We start from the raw sequence: 19,389 nt of genomic DNA, 5'->3' as shown, positions 1-19,389 counted from the left end.
TTGAGGAAGACATGATAGTTGCACTTACGGTGCTTCCCAGAAAGTTAGACCCAGCCCAATAGTAAGCCCTAGCTTGATTTTGGGGGTGGGCCTAATATAAGCCCTTCTCCAAAACTAAGCCCTAGTTTGGGGGTGAGGTGCATCCCTAAAAAAATCAATCTAGGGGGGGTAGGGGCTGTGAAGCTGCCCCACACACCCCACACCCGCCTACCTTATTGGTAGGACCACCACAGCCAGGCCTCCCACACCCCCGACATCTCTCGCACTGCTACTTGACTTCTGCGGCTGCTTGCCGCCACTTGTGGACGGATTCCATGTGGCTCCTTCCGCTTTGGGCCACTTCCACTGCTTGCGCAGCGCTTCGGGCCACTTCTGTTGCTTGTGTTGTGATTCAGCGTCAGCCTGTGGTTCCGGCAGCTGGGTCTGATGATTCTGAAGAGGAGGAGGAGGGGTTTGGAGAGCCTTTGGTGTCAGAGGGAGGTTCTGATGCACTGCAGGACTCTCAGCCTGGCCCCTCCCGTCTTGTTTCCTCATCAGACTCAGCCGTGTGAGCATGAGGTATTGGAAGAAGACGATCCACAGCTGGCTCTGTTCAGGGACGCTAGGAGCAGGAGGCAATCTAGCAGAGCAGAACAGAAGAAGGCAATGAGGCAACTCGAGAGAAGGCAATGAGAAGCCACGCCTTGGGACTGCTGATAAAAGGGGAAGATGTGGGAGGTGCTGGTTGCTGAAGGTAGCCGTTTGAAGATCTTCTGCTAGAGTACTGGTCTGTTAATTCCTGTTTAACTCGTCTGAACTTTTGGTTTAACTCTTGTTTGAACTTTTCATTTAACTCGTTTGAACTTTTGATTTCTTTGTCAATAAATTTGGTTGGGTTTTTCCAGACTGTTGACTATAAAAAGGGGTTGTCCCTGACATTCAAACAGGGCCGGTCGTAGGCTGGAACAGAACAGCTTGCGGTAGGAAGCCACATGGTGCTTTGGGCCGTTTCCAATGTGTAAATGACCCAAAGAGCTATGCAGCATCCTGCCACGAGCAGCAGAAATGGCGCAAACACCATGCAGCATCCTGCCGGGAGGAGCGGCAACGCGCAATGCACCATATGGTGTCCGGCCACAAGTGGAGGCAAGCAGCCACAGAAGAAGTCAAACAATGGCACAACAGGTGTCGGGGTGTGGGAGGCCTGGCTGTGGTGGTCCTAAGGAAAGACTTTCTCCAAAATTAAGACCTAGTGCCTCTTTTGGAAGCAATATATATATATATAAGACCAGGTCTTAATTTTGTGGAAACACGGTAGGTATTTAAAGAGAAATTACAAGGAAGCTGCCCAAGAATTTTATTTCCATGGCCTTAGAAACAGAAATATTGGGTATACAGGTAGTCCTTAACTTAGGACCACAGTTGAGCCCAAAATTTATGTTGCTAAGTGAGACATTTGTTAAGTGAATCATTAAAGTTGTTAAGTTGGTAACACAGTTGTTAAGTGAATCTGGCTTCCCCATTGACTTTGCTTGTCCAAAAGTTGCAAAAGGTGAACACATGACCCTGGGACCCTGCATTTGTCATAGTCAGTTGCCAAGCACCTGAATTTTAATCATGTGACCATGGGGATACTGCAACGGCCATAAGTGTGAAAACGGTCATAAGTCACTTTTTCCAGTGCCATTGTAACTTCGAATGGTCACTAAATTGTTGTAAGTAAAGGACTACCTGTACATTGAAACTACTTAGATGTTGTTTAAATATAAGAACAATTTACCTGTTGCCAACATCACTAGGTAGAGCAGATTAGAAAAATCAACTCCCCCCAGCTGGGAGAAATATCAACAACCTAAGATATGCAGATGATACCACTCTAATGGCAGAAAGTGAAGAGGAACTAAAGAGCCTCTTGATGTAGGTGAAGAAGGAGAGTGCAAAAGTGGGCTTGAAACTCAACATTAAGAAAACCAAGATCATGGCATCCAGCCCTCTCAATTCCTGGCAAATAGATGGGGAAGAAATGGAGGTCATGACAGATTTTATTTTCCTGGGCTCCAAGATCACCGCAGATGGGGACTGCAGCCAAGAAATTAAAAGACGCTTGGTCCTGGGGAGGAAAGCCATGGCAAATCTAGACAGCACACTAAAAAACAGAGACATCAGCCTGTCAACAAAAGTGCATATAGTCAAGGCTGTGGTCTTTCCAGTTGCAATGTATGGCAGTGAAAGTTGGACCATAAGAAAGGCTGAGCGCCAAAGAATTGAGGCCTTTGAACTATGGTGCTGGAGAAGACTCCTACGAGTCCTTTGGACTGCAAGGCGATCAAACCAGTCAGTCCTAGAGGAGATCAACCCTGACTGCTCTTTAGAAGGCCAGATCCTGAAGCTAAAACTCAAATACTTTGGCCACCTAATGAGAAGGACTCACTGGAGAAGAGCCTAATGCTGGGAAAGATTGAGGGCAAGAGAAGAAGGGGACGACAGAGAATGAGATGGCTGGATGGAGTCACTGAAGCAGTATGCGTGAGCTTAAATGGACTCCGGAAGATGGTAGAGGACAGGAAGGCCTGGAGGAACATTGTCCATGGGGTCGTGATGGGTCGGACACGACTTTGCAACTAACAAAAACATATTTGTAAGTCTGATTGTGCTGTACCTCCTCATAGTTCAGTGAATCATGGAAGCTCTCAGCTGCTTCCGAGTGTAAACTTGTTGCTTTGGATTTTTAAAATACTTCAGCCCTTTTGCCTACGACTACGTAATTATTGCATATCTTGGACAAAGTCATTTCTCCTACTCTCTATGGCTGTGAAGGTTCTGGGTTCCTTATCTCTGGAAATTAAGAGACTGGACACAACCAGCTCTCTTGGGGGAGTTTAATTGATTTTCTTCTAACCCCTTCCAACACTTACGGTTCTTATTATCCACCCTCTCCACCTCTTCCTTCTTGATCACTGATTCATTCACACCAGCGTTTTTCAAAGTCGGCAGCAGCTTTAAGTCGTGTCGACTTCAACTCCCAGAATTCTCCAGCCAGCGGGGGAATTCCGGGAGTTGAACTCCACCCATCTTAAAAGTTGCCAAGTTTGAAAGAGGCTGATTTACGCCACAAGAGCAGCTGTTTAAAGAGCCATAAGAGCCGTAACAAATCCCAGCCCAGCGGAAGCAATCATCTGATCGCTTGGAATTGCTGAAAGGCAGACGCCAGGCTACGGCTCGTAGACCCCAAACGAGGAGAGCGCACCTCCTCCCAGGATGCTGTTTTAGGGCTTACGGAGGCGCGCCCGCCTCCCAGTGAAAAGGAGAAAAACACGCGTAGCAAGCGATAGCGGAGAAAGGTATTGGAGAGTCGGAATGCCGCGCCGTTCCCTTAACGAACTAATTGCTGCTAGGCCAGGGGTAGGCAACCTCGGCTCTTTTATGACTCATGGACTCCAACTCCCAGAATTCCTGAGTCAGCTATGCTGACTCAGGAATTCTGGGAGTTGGAGTCCATGAGTCATAAAAGAGCCGAGGTTGCCTACCCCTGTGCTAGGCAAATGGGAAGGAGAAGGCTCCCGTGTCGTCCCCAGAGGCGCTTTTCTTCCTCGAAATGAGTTCCCACGACCGCTGGGATCCTGCCTCTGAATCCCGGCTGCCAGCCTGAGCCTCTCCTCCGGGCTTGGCCTGGCGTACCGCTGCAGTCTTCTCCGAATTGCAGGCCACGACAGCGGCCGAGCGAGCTGCTGCGGGAGCTCCAGCCGAGCAGCGGTCGCTCGCCTCGTTTACTCTCGTCGGGCTCGGCGTACCCGGTCGCCCCAGTCCCCCTTCCTGAACCGGAGGACTTTGTCCTCCGTGCTTTAGGCCGCTCCTCCCGCAAAGCAGGTTAAAAGCGGTGCTTGGGAAGCGAGCTTCCTCCGCCTCCTCGGTCATTTCCTGTAAGCACCGAGAGGCCGGCCCACTCCGGGCCTTTCGTCCCTCCCTTCGCATGCACCGCCCTGGGCTGTGCGCAAGGGAGAGGCTGCTCCGTTCCCTTCCTCCAAGCCGGTGAGTGGAGGTAGGCGACCGCGTCCTGAGCGCGCTGATGGAGATTGGGGGTGGGGGTGGACGGGGCCTCGAGCTTCTTCCCGGGCCGGAAGGCAGACTGCTAAAATCACTGCCTTAGCTCCCCGCCTCCGGACTGGGCAGCAACACTGCCGTAGCTTCTCCCTTGCCTTTTCTTCTCCGGTGCTCGGAAATAATCGAAGGTGGCGGCCATCCCGGGGATGCAACAGCTTCAGACTGAACTTCGCTTTTAAAAAAAAACAAATTGAGGGGCGGTGGCTGCCGTTCTTCTGCGCGGCTTCCACTCAGCTGGCCGTGCCAGTTTGCCAGGAAATGGGAAATCCTGTTGCATACGGCTGGAGACCGACCCGCTTTGCGTTTTCGCTGTTTACCAGGCTGATCTCTTGACACGCTGAGGGTGGAAACCTCCCTCCAGGTTGCTCTCTTTCTACCTCGCCCCTCCCCCCAATATATATATATATATATATTGGGATTGCAAGAAAGTTGTTTTGCTTTGCCTAGATCCCCCCCCCCTTTTAGTCCGACTGGAGGCTCCTTGCATTTTTTTTTCCTTGCACATCCGGTTGCTCCAGTGGAGTAATTGAACTGGGATGATTTATTCATTTCTTAGTGGGACTCTTGATTTGCAGAAAAGCAGTTCCTTTCTTTTTCTCTGTCCCCCCCCCTCCTTTCGCCCTTCCCTTTACATTTCCCAATCGGTTTTTTTTCCCCTTCCCATCTCAGGAAGGTTCTAGATGTACACTTCTGGCCAGCTAATATGGGTTTGGTTTTGTGTATGTGTATGCCTGCTCCTGGTGAATGCCTGGACAAGTCTCTACAGTTTTCTTATCGACATTTTCAGGTGTGGCTTGTCTTGCTTCCTTCTTGGAGCTGAAACAGTATAGTAACCTGTCCCAAATCATTTGGATGGCTTTGGGTCCATGGCAAGACTAGAATTAAACCTTTCCCAATTTCTAGCCTGGTGTCTTTAGCCACTACACAAAAGTGCCTGTCATACTGTATTAGATTGGGTCAATTTTATAGCCCTGTTTCCCCTCCAAATTCTCCAGGATGCGCAGAAGAATTTATATGATTCCCCACTCTTAACTCCACCTGATCTGTTAGGAATTTCTAAAAGATGTTTGCTTCTATAGGTTCTGCTTCCTGCATGTTATGGAAATAAAAGGGGGGGAATCCCTCTTGATGAACAGAATGGAAAGCAGATGCACCCCACTGAGTAATCCTAGCTCACTTCCCCAGAAGTCATTCAGTGCATTCTGAAATTGGACTCTGAATAACTGAATGGATTATTTATTTATTTATTTATTTATTTATTTTATTAAACTTATATACTGCCCTTCTCCCATAGGACTCAGGGCAGTTCACAAGGTTTTTTAAAACAATGCAACAAGTTACAAAAATTAAAAACAATTAAAATAATTACACTAACCTTGAAATAAAAACCCAATTACAATTAAAAATACAATTAAAACCCCAGTTAATACTCTCAGTGTAGGCCAGAAAGCTCGAAGACCCAGGTCTTCAGGTCCCGGCGGAATGAATGAAGGTCAGGGGCAGTCCTAAGCTCTACAGGCAGCTGGTTCCAAAGGGCCCGCGCACCCACAGAGAAGGCCCTCCCCCTGGGATTGTATTGGTGTTGTTGGTGGGACTTCATTTGTTCCCCTCTAGCCTGAAAGAGTTCTGTTTGTAGTTTGGGTTTGTTTCTGACTCTGATCCAATAGGATCTAGTGTTGGGGCAACCTCCCAGTTTACTTTCCGTGTTTTATACATTTAAAGATTAAGGCTTTGTTCTGGTGTAGGTAATTCCATTTCTGTCTTTTGTCTCTAGTTAGAGGGCACCAAATGGGTTTTCCGGTGAGCTTTCTCTGAGATAGGCCTTTCTCTGCCCTCATGCCATCTGATTATTCTAGTTCTGTTTTACAGGTAGTCCTTGACTTACAACCATTTGTTTAGTGACCGTTTGAAATCACAACAGTGCTGAAAAAAAGCGACTTAGAACTGGTCCTTGCTGTTACAACCATTGCAACATGCCCACAGTCACCTAATCAAAATTTGGTTGCTTGGCAACTGGCATGTATTTACAACATTTGCAGGGTCCTAGGTTCATGTGATTACCATTTGCAATCTTCCCAGCTGGCTTCTGACAAGCAAAATTAATGGAGGAAGCCAGATTTGCCTATTGATGGCATGATTCACTTAACTTCAGCAATTCACTTAACATTTGTGGCAAAAAAAGTCATAAAATTGGGCACGGCTCACTTAAGAATTGCCTTGCTTAGCAACAAAAGTTCTGATTCGAATTGTGGTAATAAGTCAAGAACTAATTGTATTTAGTTTCTGATGTTTTATCATGCCTCCCTTTTAAAGGTGGGGACAGTGTGGAACTGCTTTTTACTTTCTCTCAAAGGAATAGGATAATTAGGTCTGTCTTCCAATTTATACGGTGTAATTTTTTAGGAGATGCCTTTGCACTGGATGAAACTAAGAATAAAACTGGTGGCTACTTTCTTCCTTCTTGTGCAGTTCCCATCTTCATTAGGAGCACAATTGGTCTGGCCCAATCCCCCTTAAGAGTCAGATACTGGCTGATGAAGCAACTGGTTTTATTGGCAGAGATGCTTTTGAAATTGCAAGACATCGAACTAGGCAGCAGTCGTAAGTGAATCCCTTTCTCTGACTTTTGCTCTGTCTCTTTCCAGTCATGTCCTTTCGTAAGGTTGTGCGTCAGAGCAAATTCCGCCACGTCTTTGGACAGCCTGTCAAGAATGACCAGTGCTATGATGACATCCGGGTTTCACGAGTCACCTGGGACAGCACCTTTTGTGCTGTCAACCTCAAGTTTGTGGCAGTAATTGTCGAAGCCAGTGGAGGGGGGGCCTTTATGGTGCTCCCGCTGCAAAAGGTGAAGAAGGATGGGCTCAATGTGGAAAAAGGAAAGGGGGAGGAGGAGAAGCAGAAAACTCTTATAAAAATGACCACTCACTGTCTCTGTTTGTCACATCTTTATATTAATCTTTCTATTAATGGATCCACCTTTTATAGACAATTGGTGGAAGAGAAGGATTATGGGAGAGACTTGATATGGAAAAAAAATTGAGACAGAAAATGGGACTCCATCTTGCAACAAGATTGTGAGAGACTTAAACTGTATGTCAACTCTTATCTCGTTTATTTCCCCCCAGACAGGGCGCATTGATAAGTCTTACCCTACCGTGTGTGGGCACACTGGACCAGTTTTGGACATTGATTGGTGTCCACATAATGATCACATCATTGCCAGTGGTTCTGAGGATTGCACTGTTATGGTGAGACGGAAATGGGGAAAGTGTGCATGTTGGTGTGTATAGGGGGTAAAGGGGTCTCTTCAGTAGCCATGCCTCCACGTGTATCTGAAAGCTGAGGCAATTGCAGTCAGTCTTGCATGTGAGAAGTATTCCTCACAACTGGGAAGGTATGGGCAATGTGAAGGATAGAATTACAAGATTTCTGGCAGTGGGGAGGAAGGCAAAATCCAGTGTTCCATACACTTCTTATTTCTGCAAAGGCAGAATAAATTATGCAAAAATAAGGCAAATGTGAATATTTCACTTAGATAAAACAGGACTGGCAGTCTTTTGCTGGCATGAGCTACAGTTCTTCATTTGATAGAGGTTGAAAGCTGCAGCGTGGGTGGAACCATATTATACCCAGAGCAGGGTTTAATTTAGGGGAGGACTTTTTTTTGCTTTTAAAATGTGAAGTGCTGTTCTTAGGCTTTGTGTAGTAGTAGGTGGATAATATTATGCAGGGTATGGTGAGGAGGGTAGGGTTTTCCAAAGTAAATTTCCACTGATGTTGGATGCTGTTAGGAAGAAGGGAGGGTTGTGCTTGAGGTGCAATATTGATGGGAGAGAATGAAACACGTGTGAGCTTCATTGTGATTTTGTGCCATTGTGTTGCACTGTTTGTTCTCTTCAGGTATGGCAGATCCCAGAGGGTGGCCTCACAGTGCCTCTGACCGAACCAGTGGTGGTTCTGGAAGGACATTCGAAACGTGTGGGCATCATCACGTGGCATCCGACCGCTCGCAACATCCTTCTGAGTGCAGGTACCACCAGCAAAGGAGGCAGCAAAGTTGAGAAGTTTCTGCTGCAAGCAGGATGGTGTTGAAAAATGTGGGCTTAATGAGCTGTCTGAAAAAGAACATAGCAAACCATTTACTTGTTCCTTTCTATTCCAGGCTGTGATAATGTGATTATTGTGTGGAATGTGGGCACTGCAGAAGAGCTTTACTACCTTGACAATCTGCATCCTGACATCATTTATAATGTCAGCTGGAACCGGGATGGCAGTCTGTTCTGTTCAGCTTGTAAGGACAAAAGTGTGCGCATCATTGATCCACGTCGTGGGCAAGTTGTAGCTGTAAGTCTGACACTCTTTGAGTTCTTGGTTACATTCATGAAGCGGTGTGTGATTGTAAGAGTTGAAATTAATTTTGTGGCACTTGTGACAAGCCATTCTGATCTTGGCAATTCAAAAACATTGTATTTTGTATTTTAGGGTATTGCAGTAGATTCCCCACTTTCTTATCTGCACAGCTTTTTCTTTTATTACTTCAGGTTCCTTTTTTATAGCTTAAATAATATCTTAAACTTGTATTGTCTTTGGTTTGTAGTTAAGGTGACTGCAGAGCTACAGAATTACAAAACAATTTGCAATGTTTATTTGTATAAAAATGACACATTGGAGGGTATTCAAAGTAGTATACTATAATGTTCATTTGGTTGCATGACAGGATTCACCTTCTTTTTAGTTTTCCAAAGTGGTCTGTGCTTGCAGAACTATAATCCTACTACAGGAACTTAAAAAAAAAATGTAATGTGGAATGTGCTTGAGGCAGAGGTACTACCTTAAGGCAAATGGAAATTTTGCAACTGGTACAGTCCGATTTTGTAACTTTGTTTTCAGCAGAATAAATGATGCCTGAGTCTGTCAGCAAGAAATCTGGACAGCGTCACCAGTCCTGTGCTGAATACATGTTACAACAGTAGTAGCAAAATACATAGGTGGCAGAAGGGTATGAGGATTGTACACTGAAGTAAGCAGGAGAATAAAAATGCAGCCCTCTAGGGACTAGGATCAAGGCCAAGGGCTGGATGACTCCAGTGCTTCTTACACCAGTTAGACGAGTCGATAGGAGATGTATATATCCTCCAGTTCAGGAAAGCAGCTTTTTCTTCATGCCAGGAGGTCTTTAAAGGGACTCTTCCCTAGGAACTTATGCGCACCCCCCCCAGCAAGGAGTGCCTTTAAAAGAACCATTTTTAGCCACTCTTGCCTACCTGTCTTTTGGGAAAGTTTGATCTGGGGTTGGGGTGCGGGGGATTGACGGGCAAGCCAAAATTGCTTTTGCTGAGTTCCTGTTGAAGTGTCTGTGTTGCTAGTGATGAGAGTTGTCAAACTTCAAGGAGGGGGAAGGGCTTTTATTTAGTTCTTCCCCCCCCCTGCAGTGAGTCAATGAAGCAAATAGGTCAAAGGTCCCCCTCTCACTGTAATGATCTCAGGCTATCTTCTTATGAGCATTTAGTAATGTTGGGGAAGGCAGTTGTTTTAAATGAGATGGGCATGATGGTGTTGGGAAGCTATGACTGATGATGGCGTAAATATTGTCTTGCCAGTTCAGGATCTGTGTAGAGGGGAGTTATAATATCTTAGCCCCAGAAAATTGTTGAAGAAGAATGCATTATATTATTACTGCAATGATGGGATACAAAGGAGCTTAGTCTTGAATCTAGGTTCCCTTTTTTAAAAAAAAAACTTTTGCGTCAACGCTATCTAAATGCTTTTAGCTCCTAAAGAGAGACTCGTGGTTCCCCCCCCCCCTGAAACTTGCAATCTAGCGGCTGAAGTTTGCAAAAGAGTGTAGTAGAAAAAAAATCATATAAAGTATTTTGTTCTTTAGATCTATGGACAGTTCATCAAAACTAGAAAAGGCAAAGAATTAGAAAACGTTTTGATTGCCACCCAATGACTGCGTTTTTCCTTTTTTTTTCTGCATACCTGCATAGTTAATGATGCTTTCTAAATTTCTGCTAATCCTTAAAATTGAAAATACAATAAAACCTTATTGTACAAAACACAAAGGTATTTTCTCAGTGCAGTTAGACCAACAGAAGTGCTTTCCTTCCTCAGGAAATATGCTTCTTAAATATGACTACACATTTATGGTAGAAATCGAATTTTCCATTACTGTATAAAAATTACTTCCAGAGCAGATAATTTAATGAACAGGATTTCACATTTTTATTAACAACTAACATGGATCTGAGCTACCTGACCTCTATTTCTGCATTAACAGTCCCTGCTGTTCATAGTTTTGTTTTTGTTTTGTTTTTAAATTTTAGAATTTGTGGTTATGGGTATACACCTGTAAAACAGCAGATTAAACTGTTCTTCAGTCCAAAACCATGTTTGTAAAATCAGCACAATTTAAGATAACAAAGACAATAACAATAACAAAATCCTAAATTTCACTTTTGTATCAGTTTTCCCTATGCTTCTTGTTGGAAATTATGTATACTCTTTTCTGTGGAAGAATGGCAAATTAAGTTGTGGGAGTATACATCAATGTCAAAAATAACCTTTTATTTGAAAAGCAAATTTAATATAATGATTATAATACCACATATGGTCTTGTAACACATCTGAAGTTTGAATTTCTTCTAACAAGGTGTCAACATCTAAGGATAGCATTTTTTAGATTAGGCAGAAATTATTGTAATCCTGATATATAATTGTCATTAATAATTGCATGTTATTTAGATTGCCCTAAACTGATATATTTTAATATTTTGAACTAAATATTTACCATGAAATTGTCATTTAATTTTATAATTCTTTGTCTTTTTGTTTTTCTTCTGGATTATGTTTTTTAAATATCTAGAGTGCGAGAAAGAGATTTTAAATATTGATGGAGTCAAATTATATTTCTTAGATATCAGCAAGGGGGTTTAGTAAATGCTGGTCTGATTACTTCTGAAGCGAGAAGAGTGGCAGAAGAAGCTTCTTTTTCCTGCAGAGTGCCAAGGTTTTAACATTTTGGGTTCTTTACTCAGAAGCAAATTAAAAATGAGGCCTCTCATCACAAAGACCTTATTGGTCTCCCAGCTTGCTCTAGCCTGTTCCTAGGCAACTTTCTGAGGAAAGACTTTTGAGTTTGGTTATAGTTTGAGTTTCCTTAGAACGGGGACAAAATGAAAAGGTAAGGCAGAGCTGAAGAAATTGTGCTTAAATACCTGCAACAACGTTAAGTCTTCTTCAGGTTGAATTTAACCTTGGTGACTGATAGGAGAGCTTAGTCTAGATTCCGTTTAAGAGATATCGTGAGTAGAGCTGGCAGGGAGAATTTCTCTTGTCTATTGTGGAACCTGCCTGCTTTATCTTAACCTGACCCTTTCCCTCTTACTTGCTAGGAAAGGGAGAAAGCGCACGAGGGAGCACGCCCAATGCGAGCCATTTTCCTGGCTGATGGGAAGATCTTTACAACAGGCTTCAGCCGTATGAGCGAAAGGCAGCTGGCTCTCTGGGACCCAGTGAGTGGGAAGGCGGATGGAGCGGGGCGCAAGTAGGTGGGGAGAAAGACTCCAGTAGAAGAGAAATTCTTATCAGTTCCAAGAGCCTGAGCGACAGACTCCTCATCTCTTCCCATTCTGAAGGTTGCTTTCTTCTCAGATGGGTATTGTCTTAAGTTTGGTTCCGCAAGAGAACCCCCTCACGATTATACCTTGAAGGAAATGAACAGAACCCTGCCCCGTCTTCTACAATGGTATCACTGCCTCGCACCATCCCCACACTCCTTGCCAGTGAGTAGGGGATCTATTGATCTGAGAAAGGATGAAGACTTTACTACAATTCAAAACCCTGAATGAGAAGATTCTCCCTCTCGAGCAGTTCTCTGATGTAGAGTAACCTTCCCAAACCAGTCTGGAGTACCCTCTCTCTCTATTCCCAACCAGCAAGGCAGTAGGCAACAACTAAGTCAAACCTTACACAAAAGGGGCTGACACGGAGGTAACCATCTGAAAGAGATGGTAATATATCTTTGTGCTTTCTTTTTTCTGTCAATTTCAGGAAAACCTTGAAGAACCTATGGCATTGCAGGAACTAGACTCAAGCAATGGGACCCTTCTGCCCTTCTACGATCCTGATACCAACGTTATCTACGTCTGTGGCAAAGTAGGCTTTCTTAACTTGGTTTATATGTGCAGGTATATTCATGATGGTGCCTGATTGAGGCAGAATATGCCTTCCCTTATATTTTATGTGTTATCTTTACAGATAGGACAATTCCTAAACTAAATTGGTATTGATTTTTCTATCATAGAACATGGGAATCTGCTGAGGATCTAATAGTTTTCTTTCCTATTGTAGCTTGTCGTGTAATTCAGTATTAATATTGCAAAGAAAACAAGACTCTCCCGTTGTTACTAAATAAAATTAGGCCTGTTTTTGTGTGCTTGTTTTTCTCTTTTTTTTTATTGAAAAGTTTTACAATACATTTTTTTAAAAAGACAAAACCCCTCCCAACCCCCTCCCCTCTCCCCAACCCTCCCCAACACCTCCCTCCCCTCCCCCTCCCCCCTCCCCGACTTCCCAGAGCTCAATACAGGGTATAAATATACAAACAATCATAGTCTACCTTATGCAAACAACAATAAAATACTAAATCTATCGCACTTTAACTCTTGTAAACTAACTACAAGCAATTTAAATATCACATCAATACTTATTCAAATGCTAAATGAAACTTTTTAGTCCCATATTTATTCTGGATATCTTGTTTTTCTCTGATACCTGAGAATTCTGGGTGCAGCTCTTCGTCAGTTGAATTACATCAGCAAATGGCCATATTGTCTAGGAATGAGAGGAAGTGACCCTTGTATCTGGAGGGCAATCCTTATGCTGAAGACATAAAGTCAAAGTGTACAGGCAGAAAGAGGCCATATTTTGGTGTTTTCAAATAATCAGGAGTCAGGTCTACCTCTTTTCCCTTAAGGACATTGCCAGTGAGTAGATGATCTATTGATCAAAATTCACAGGAAGGACTTTCATGTTGTGTTAGGCACAGTGCACCCATGTAAGGGCAGACTATTAAACATAGTATAATAGGCTGATTCACATATATGGGACTTCATCTCAGATGTGTTATGGGTCAGGCTAACTTTCTCAATGATGATTCGAATTCTGGTTTTCTAATGTGTTTTTCTGCCATCCAAACAGTGGCAATTCTGTCATGGTGTATCTTGCTATCTTTTCACGCTTTCCAGGGAGATTCTAGCATCCGGTATTTTGAGATCACAGCAGAAGCACCATACATCCACTTCCTGAACACATTTACTAGCAAAGAACCACAACGTGGCATGGGTTGGATGCCCAAGCGGGGTCTGGATGTCAACAAGTGTGAGATTGCCAGGTAATCAGATAAAATTGTTAATAGGAAGGTATAGAGGTGAATGGCAAGAAAGCAAATAGGCAGTCAAAGCATAGCATGAATTATTCTCATAATTTTAAAGATCCAGGCTGATTAACTCAATTGTCCCTTTCTGTTTCTATAGATTTTACAAACTCCATGAGCGCAAGTGTGAACCCATTATTATGACAGTGCCAAGGAAGGTGGGTGCTACATAAGGAGACATTAGCCTGCTTTTCCTTATAAGGGATTCCTGGTTCATCTTCCTTCCCTGCTCTTCATTAGTAGGCAGGCGAGCAGTTGCAGTTTAGCATCTGATCTATTTATCTAATGTTAGAATTAAAATCAAGTACTAGAATTAAAATCCAGTACCAGAACCCTAATCTGGAAGAAAGATTCCTAGCATCTTGCTAGGAAGTGTGCTAATACTGTATCCCCTCCTATGTTGCTAAAAGACAAAGCAGGCTACAAATTCCTAGATTCTGCGGTGCTTTTCTTAACGCAAGTTAGACAACTTATAAAATGTCAGGAATCATTTGGCTGCTACTTTTTTCCCTTGGATCTTGACTTCTGTTGCTCTGCATTAATTTGTAATTTTGTTGATTTAATAATACTAGCCAATAACCTAGTAGATTAATGAATGTGTTTCAGTTCCCATTATATCTCATTTTTAAAAAGCTTGGTAAGGTCAACCAGTTCCAATCTTATTTCAACCATGAGTCTCTTACACATCTTGCAAATTAATTTAAGGTTACAATTGTGCTAAATTTAGATTAGGGTCTTTGAATTGACAATTTAAAACAGGGTGTCAAACTGCCGGCCCATGGGCCGGTTGCATCATGCATAGCTCCGGCAATGCGAAAAAAGTCATGATATGTTGCAATACCCTATGTGACACGGCAAGTTTGACACCCATGATTTAGAATATCTATATAGTATCCTACTACTCCTTGACAGGATTGGTCTCAATTGCTGTATTGTATTGCTATTTGATAGTCTCTTGTTTAAAACACTCCTGGCAGTTGAGAGCTGGGGTTTTTTTCAACACACGCACCTGTTTTCATTCATATTTTTAATCTCAGTGGCGTAGCGTGGGGGGTGCAGGGGGGGCCGGCCGCACCGGGCGCAACATCTGGGGGGGCGCGCTCGACGGCGCCGGGATCCGGCAGGGCGGAGGCACCGGAGCCCCAGCCGGGAAGGGCCTGACGCCCCACGGCGCGCCACACACACACACACAAACACACAACCACACAGCGTGACTCCTCCTTCGGGCCGCTCCGCCTTCGCTCCGGCGCTGGATGGAAGCCTTCTCTCCCTCCTCCCCCCCCGCAAAGGAGAAGGCGGCTCCTGCCGTGCACAGAGTGCGGCCCTCCTGCAAGCCCGGGGCTCCGCTGCGGAGGCTCTCCCAAGGCGCTCCCGGGGTTGCCAAAGGCGGGGGGGCGCGGCGGTGCTTGAAAGAGGGTGGATTTCCCGCGGGGGGAGGATCGCTGCAGCGTCTCTCCGGGGGTCCCTTCTCTGGAACGAAAGCTGCGTCGGCAGGTTGCCGATCCAACCGTGCATCGGCGATCGGGACCGCCCCCCCCCCCCCGACACACGTCGCCAGCAGCGAGAGTTTCCAGCCAGGCCGGCGAATCTTTGGGGTGAGGTGCCAAAGAGAAGGAGGCGGCTTGGCTTGGATAAGCAGCGTCTGGGCAGAAAATAGGTCGGGCGCCGCAGCAAGTATGAATTCCTGGGGTTCAGCCTAAGCAGGCAAAGCTGCAGGGTGGGTTGGTTGGCTTTTCCGGCTTTGGAATAACCTTGGGAAGCTGAGGCATTGTAAGTTGGAAGTCATTGTTTGTCGCCTAACATGTTGGGTCAACCCCACGCCACATGCTAAGCCATAAACCGTGGTTGGTATCCAGGGTTTAGGACAAGATGGAGAAAACTAGCCAATTGTGGGATCATAAATCTTGATGAAGCCCATCATCGCTCCATGTGATGTATGCACTCAATCTACAAACGTAGTCCAAGCCTATTCACATCTGTTGTAAGGTCATTCTCTCGTGGGGTTTATCCTGACGTCCACTAAGAGTGGAACAAACATGCCCCATTAACCATTTTCAACGCCATGTCCTCTCTTTGTCTCATCCTAAATCACAGCTGAGGCACCTTAAAGTTGCCTTGTTTCAGTGTTAAACTAGCATTTTCCCTCTTCTCCAGAGACCCTTTTTTGCCTTGAACCTAACTCAGGGGTAGGCAACCTTGGCTCTTTTATGACTCATGGACTTCAACTCCCAGAATTCCTGCGCTAGTGGAAGAGACTCGAGTGCTAAAATCCACAGGTTAGGGGGCGCAAATTACTTGCCTTGCCCCGGGTGCTGACAACCCACGCTACGCCACTGATCTCTCTGGAGTAATATGATTCTGAGAAACGTATCTATCTAAGTTTTCCTGGCCTTCTTTGACCCCAGTGTGACAATTTATTTTCCTTTTAGCCCCACACCTCCTTCACCATGAAATGCAACATTCTGCTCTGAATATGATTTCCAAATGTTCCAGTAGAATTGATCGTTATTCAGAAATCTAAAGAAAAATGTTAAAACAGAATCAGAATCTATCAGTTCAAAACTTAATTTTCCTTGACTACCTAGAATCTTCCCTTTGGTGAAAGGATCGATTCTAGAGACCTTTCCCTCTACTAATGTGTAGATTGTGCAACAGTACAACATGTTTGGGTTAAGAGAAATGGTTTCTATTTAGAAACAGATCCATGAACATTGAGGAATTAAGATGCTCCTTTCTCAGTTCTGTGCCAATTATCTCTCAGATTATCGTTTTGTGATTTCTGAGGCAGAATGGACATTCTTAGTATTACCACATGAAACAGTCTTCACAGTTTGGGCTCCATATGAATGTAAAACATTTAGTCTCCTCCATATTCAGTCTCAGCTAAATATACGCTGGTAACTCATCTTAGGACTCTGTCCTGGTGCCCTCTGCCAATGCCAGGAAAGCTGATGCTGTCCTCTCTTTGCAGTCAGATCTGTTCCAAGATGACTTGTACCCGGACACAGCTGGGCCGGAAGCTGCCATGGAGGCAGAGGAATGGGTGGCAGGGAAGACAGCACCCCCCATCCTAATCTCACTGCGTGAAGTCTATGTACCCACCAAACAGCGGGATTTCAAGGTCAACCGGAGAAGCTTGTTGCCTGAGGGTCGCCCGGCAGCTCCCTCCAATACTGGGCTGAGTGCCACACCTTCCAGTGCCATGACTCCATCCACTGCCACATCTGCCCTTAGTGTTGCTGCTGCTGCTAGCGGGGTGGGTATTGTGCTGTTGCTTGGGGCATATGGGGATTCTGAGGGAGAGGGACCGGATGGGTGGGCTGGAGTCTCCCCCACAGGATTGCATGGAGTTGAGCTGGGGAGAGCAGGAGTTGTTGGAGGAAGGACCAAACATTAGGTAGATGAAAGAGAGAGAGAGATGGAGATACTTTGTTACAGTCATAGACCAAAACCAACCCTAAGGAAGCCAGAGTAGGGTAGACCTGTAAGGTGTTGTAAGGTAGTACTGAGTGTCTGCTTCATCTTGGGACTTTCTGCCCTCCCTATATGCAGATAAGCAAGCTTCTGGCTCTTCGTAGCTTTGACAAGTATCGGCACTTTAAGAAAGGCTGGGTATGGCTCTTGGGTTAGAATATGATCCTGCACAGATCTCCTTGCTGCTCAAATAATGGCACTTAAATTTTTTGCAACCAGCCTTGTAAACCAGGCTCTTGGAAACATGATGCAGCCAAGTATATAGAGCATGCTGCTTGGGGAATTCTGGGAGTTAAAATCCATACATCTTAAAATCACCAAAATTGAGAAACACTGCTGTAGAAGATTTCTTTATTTGAAACTGTAACAATGATCAACTTCCTTAGTGTGACTCCCATATGATCAGGGTAGGGTTGTGCCATATGTGTTGATTCAGGCTTAGAAATGTGGGTCAGATTTGCTTTCCTCACCTTTTCCTGCACCAGTACACCAGTACTGTATTTGCTGTCTGTTCCAGTTAGTGGTTGGTTTGAGTTGGACCATTGGAATTCTGGGAATCTTATGGGCAAAAAGATGGATAATATGATGAAATAATGGATGATCAACTTTTTCCCATTTGCAGGAAGGGAGGCAGCTTACTGAAGAGGTGTTGCGTGAAGTGGCATCCCTGCGGGCGCTTGTGGCTGCACAGGGGGAGCGCATTGCACGGCTAGAGTCGCAGTTGAGCCGCATTGAGAATGGTGATTTCTAGTGGGCCTTCCGTGCCCCTCCCAAGAGAACCTGACCAACATGGAGGATCTCACTTACTTCCCCTTCCTTTGATCTGCCAGTAATCCCTTCACATTGCCTCCTGCCCTGTGGGGTGAGACAGGGGCTTGCCCTCTCTTGCTGCTACTGGGAATGTTTCTTGGGTTTTGTCTCAGACCAAATCTCCTCTTCCTCTCATTTCTGCACCCCATATTATCCAAGGGGCCATATGCTAGTGCCCTAACCATTGCTCCTTTGCCTTATTCTGGTCAGGGGCCTATCTCCTGTCCCATTCCTATGAATGGGGCCGGCTTAGATATCACCCAAGGAGATTGGGGCTGTCTGACAGCTTGGCCTGCCTGTACCCTCCACTTGAGAATAAGGCTGAGGTTTCCTTATGAGTCTCTTGTGGCATGTGTGCGCGGGGTTGGGGTTGGGGGTGTTATTAGAAGTCTGGGCCACCTATGAGTCAGTGGAAGGTGGGATGCTTTTTCTCAGATAGGACCACTGAAATCCCATGGAGGAGTTTTCTGCTTCCTTCTCTGAACTTTTTGCAATGGGAACATGGAGAGATGTCCACTAGGGCCAGGCAGTGAAAGGAGCCTGCCTTCTGGTCACAGTCCTCAGGCTACTGTCTCTGGTACCACTCCTCTTTCTGGCTTCCAAAACACAGTGGCAATGGAACAGCGGAAATTAACTGTTCAGGGTTGATATCTATATTTTCATTCCAAATAAAAGTCTTTATAGAACTAGAGCTCTGTGCAGCTTATTATTGTGGGCGTCTCCGACTTGGAGTGAGTTCAAGGTAAGTGGAAACTCTTTTCCAGAATGTCAGCTGGCCTTCTTCGGACTACGGATGGAAATTTCCTCCACCCACCAATAACATAGGTCCTAGGAAAACAATTGTATCCTGCAATAATCCCTGCTTTAAGCTTGGCTAGAAATTCCTAAAGACACCCAAATGCCTTCCCCTTCTCCCACTTGCTTCCTTTAATCATAGAATATTCTGCTTATAACCATTATCGGTCATGTATGTGCCCCATGTTTTGAGAATGTGGGGAATTCAAATGGGAGAATGTAACAAATAATTGCCTTTCGACCTAATTTTTTAACATTTGCTTTGTACATACCAAAATTATTTAGTCATCTTTGTACCAAAGGTGGCTTTTGAAACTGCATTTTCTGAACATCCATAAACATTTAAATCTTTTCCATTAACTGCATTTTTGGGGGTGGGGAGTAATAATGCAAGCTCATATTCTTGTTTATTTAAACAGGTTTAATAAGTGTGCAGCTCCTTTTCAATGAAATTTAAGAGCACTTCATCTGGGTGTATTCCTGGCAAAAGGACAAAAACCTCTCTTTAACCTGTTTCAATATACTGAGTTCTGCTTCACCATCATCCACTCAATTTTCAAATAATTTCCGGTGCACATTAATGCCATTGTGGGTTTTGATTATTTCTTTCTCATTATGTGTATTTTAAAACATTTAGGGCTTCTGTCGAGGGCTGGCCAAGAACCAGCTTTTCATGCAGAATTACTGTTCCCTAGCACTGTTTTGCAGCTTGTATCCTATGATTGTCAGACATGTATGTTAAGTACTTTAGAGATGCAGTTTAATCCTTGTTTAGTAGGACTTTCTGTTTC

The 19,389-nt window shown here is 44.6% G+C and overlaps 2 protein-coding genes across 5 annotated transcripts in view; both read left to right on the top strand.

Moving 5' to 3' along the window:
- Nucleotides 1–922, top strand: part of ACY3 (aminoacylase 3) — a 61,274-nt gene extending 60,352 nt beyond the window's left edge. The window contains exon 9 of the mRNA XM_081324488.1: nucleotides 538–922. The gene's annotated coding sequence lies outside the window, so the exon portion shown is untranslated. The remainder of the gene's footprint in view (nucleotides 1–537) is intronic.
- A 2,187-nt stretch (nucleotides 923–3,109) lies between these two features.
- Nucleotides 3,110–18,494, top strand: CORO1B (coronin 1B). 4 transcript variants are annotated; one of them, XM_081313407.1, is made up of 11 exons: nucleotides 3,110–3,320; nucleotides 6,726–6,928; nucleotides 7,209–7,331; nucleotides 7,984–8,113; nucleotides 8,246–8,427; nucleotides 11,478–11,597; nucleotides 12,136–12,240; nucleotides 13,332–13,477; nucleotides 13,620–13,677; nucleotides 16,491–16,775; nucleotides 17,616–18,494. In XM_081313407.1, the coding sequence occupies exons 2-11, from the start codon at nucleotides 6,728–6,730 to the stop codon at nucleotides 17,742–17,744; spliced, it is 1,479 nt and encodes a 492-aa protein (XP_081169533.1). In that variant the 5' UTR covers nucleotides 3,110–3,320; nucleotides 6,726–6,727; the 3' UTR covers nucleotides 17,745–18,494. The 4 variants fall into 4 exon arrangements, with proteins under 4 accessions (XP_081169533.1, XP_081169532.1, XP_081169531.1 ...); XM_081313406.1 differs by lacking the exon at nucleotides 3,110–3,320 and adding an exon at nucleotides 3,807–4,008; XM_081313405.1 differs by lacking the exon at nucleotides 3,110–3,320 and adding an exon at nucleotides 3,886–4,018.
- Nucleotides 18,495–19,389: the final 895 nt, after the last annotated feature.

This window comes from Vipera berus (genome assembly GCF_964194415.1).
Source record: "Vipera berus genome assembly, chromosome: 1".
NCBI classification, from domain to species: domain Eukaryota; kingdom Metazoa; phylum Chordata; class Lepidosauria; order Squamata; family Viperidae; genus Vipera; species Vipera berus.
Note: the sequence above shows the minus strand (reverse complement) of the source record. Positions and strands in the feature narration are given on the sequence as shown.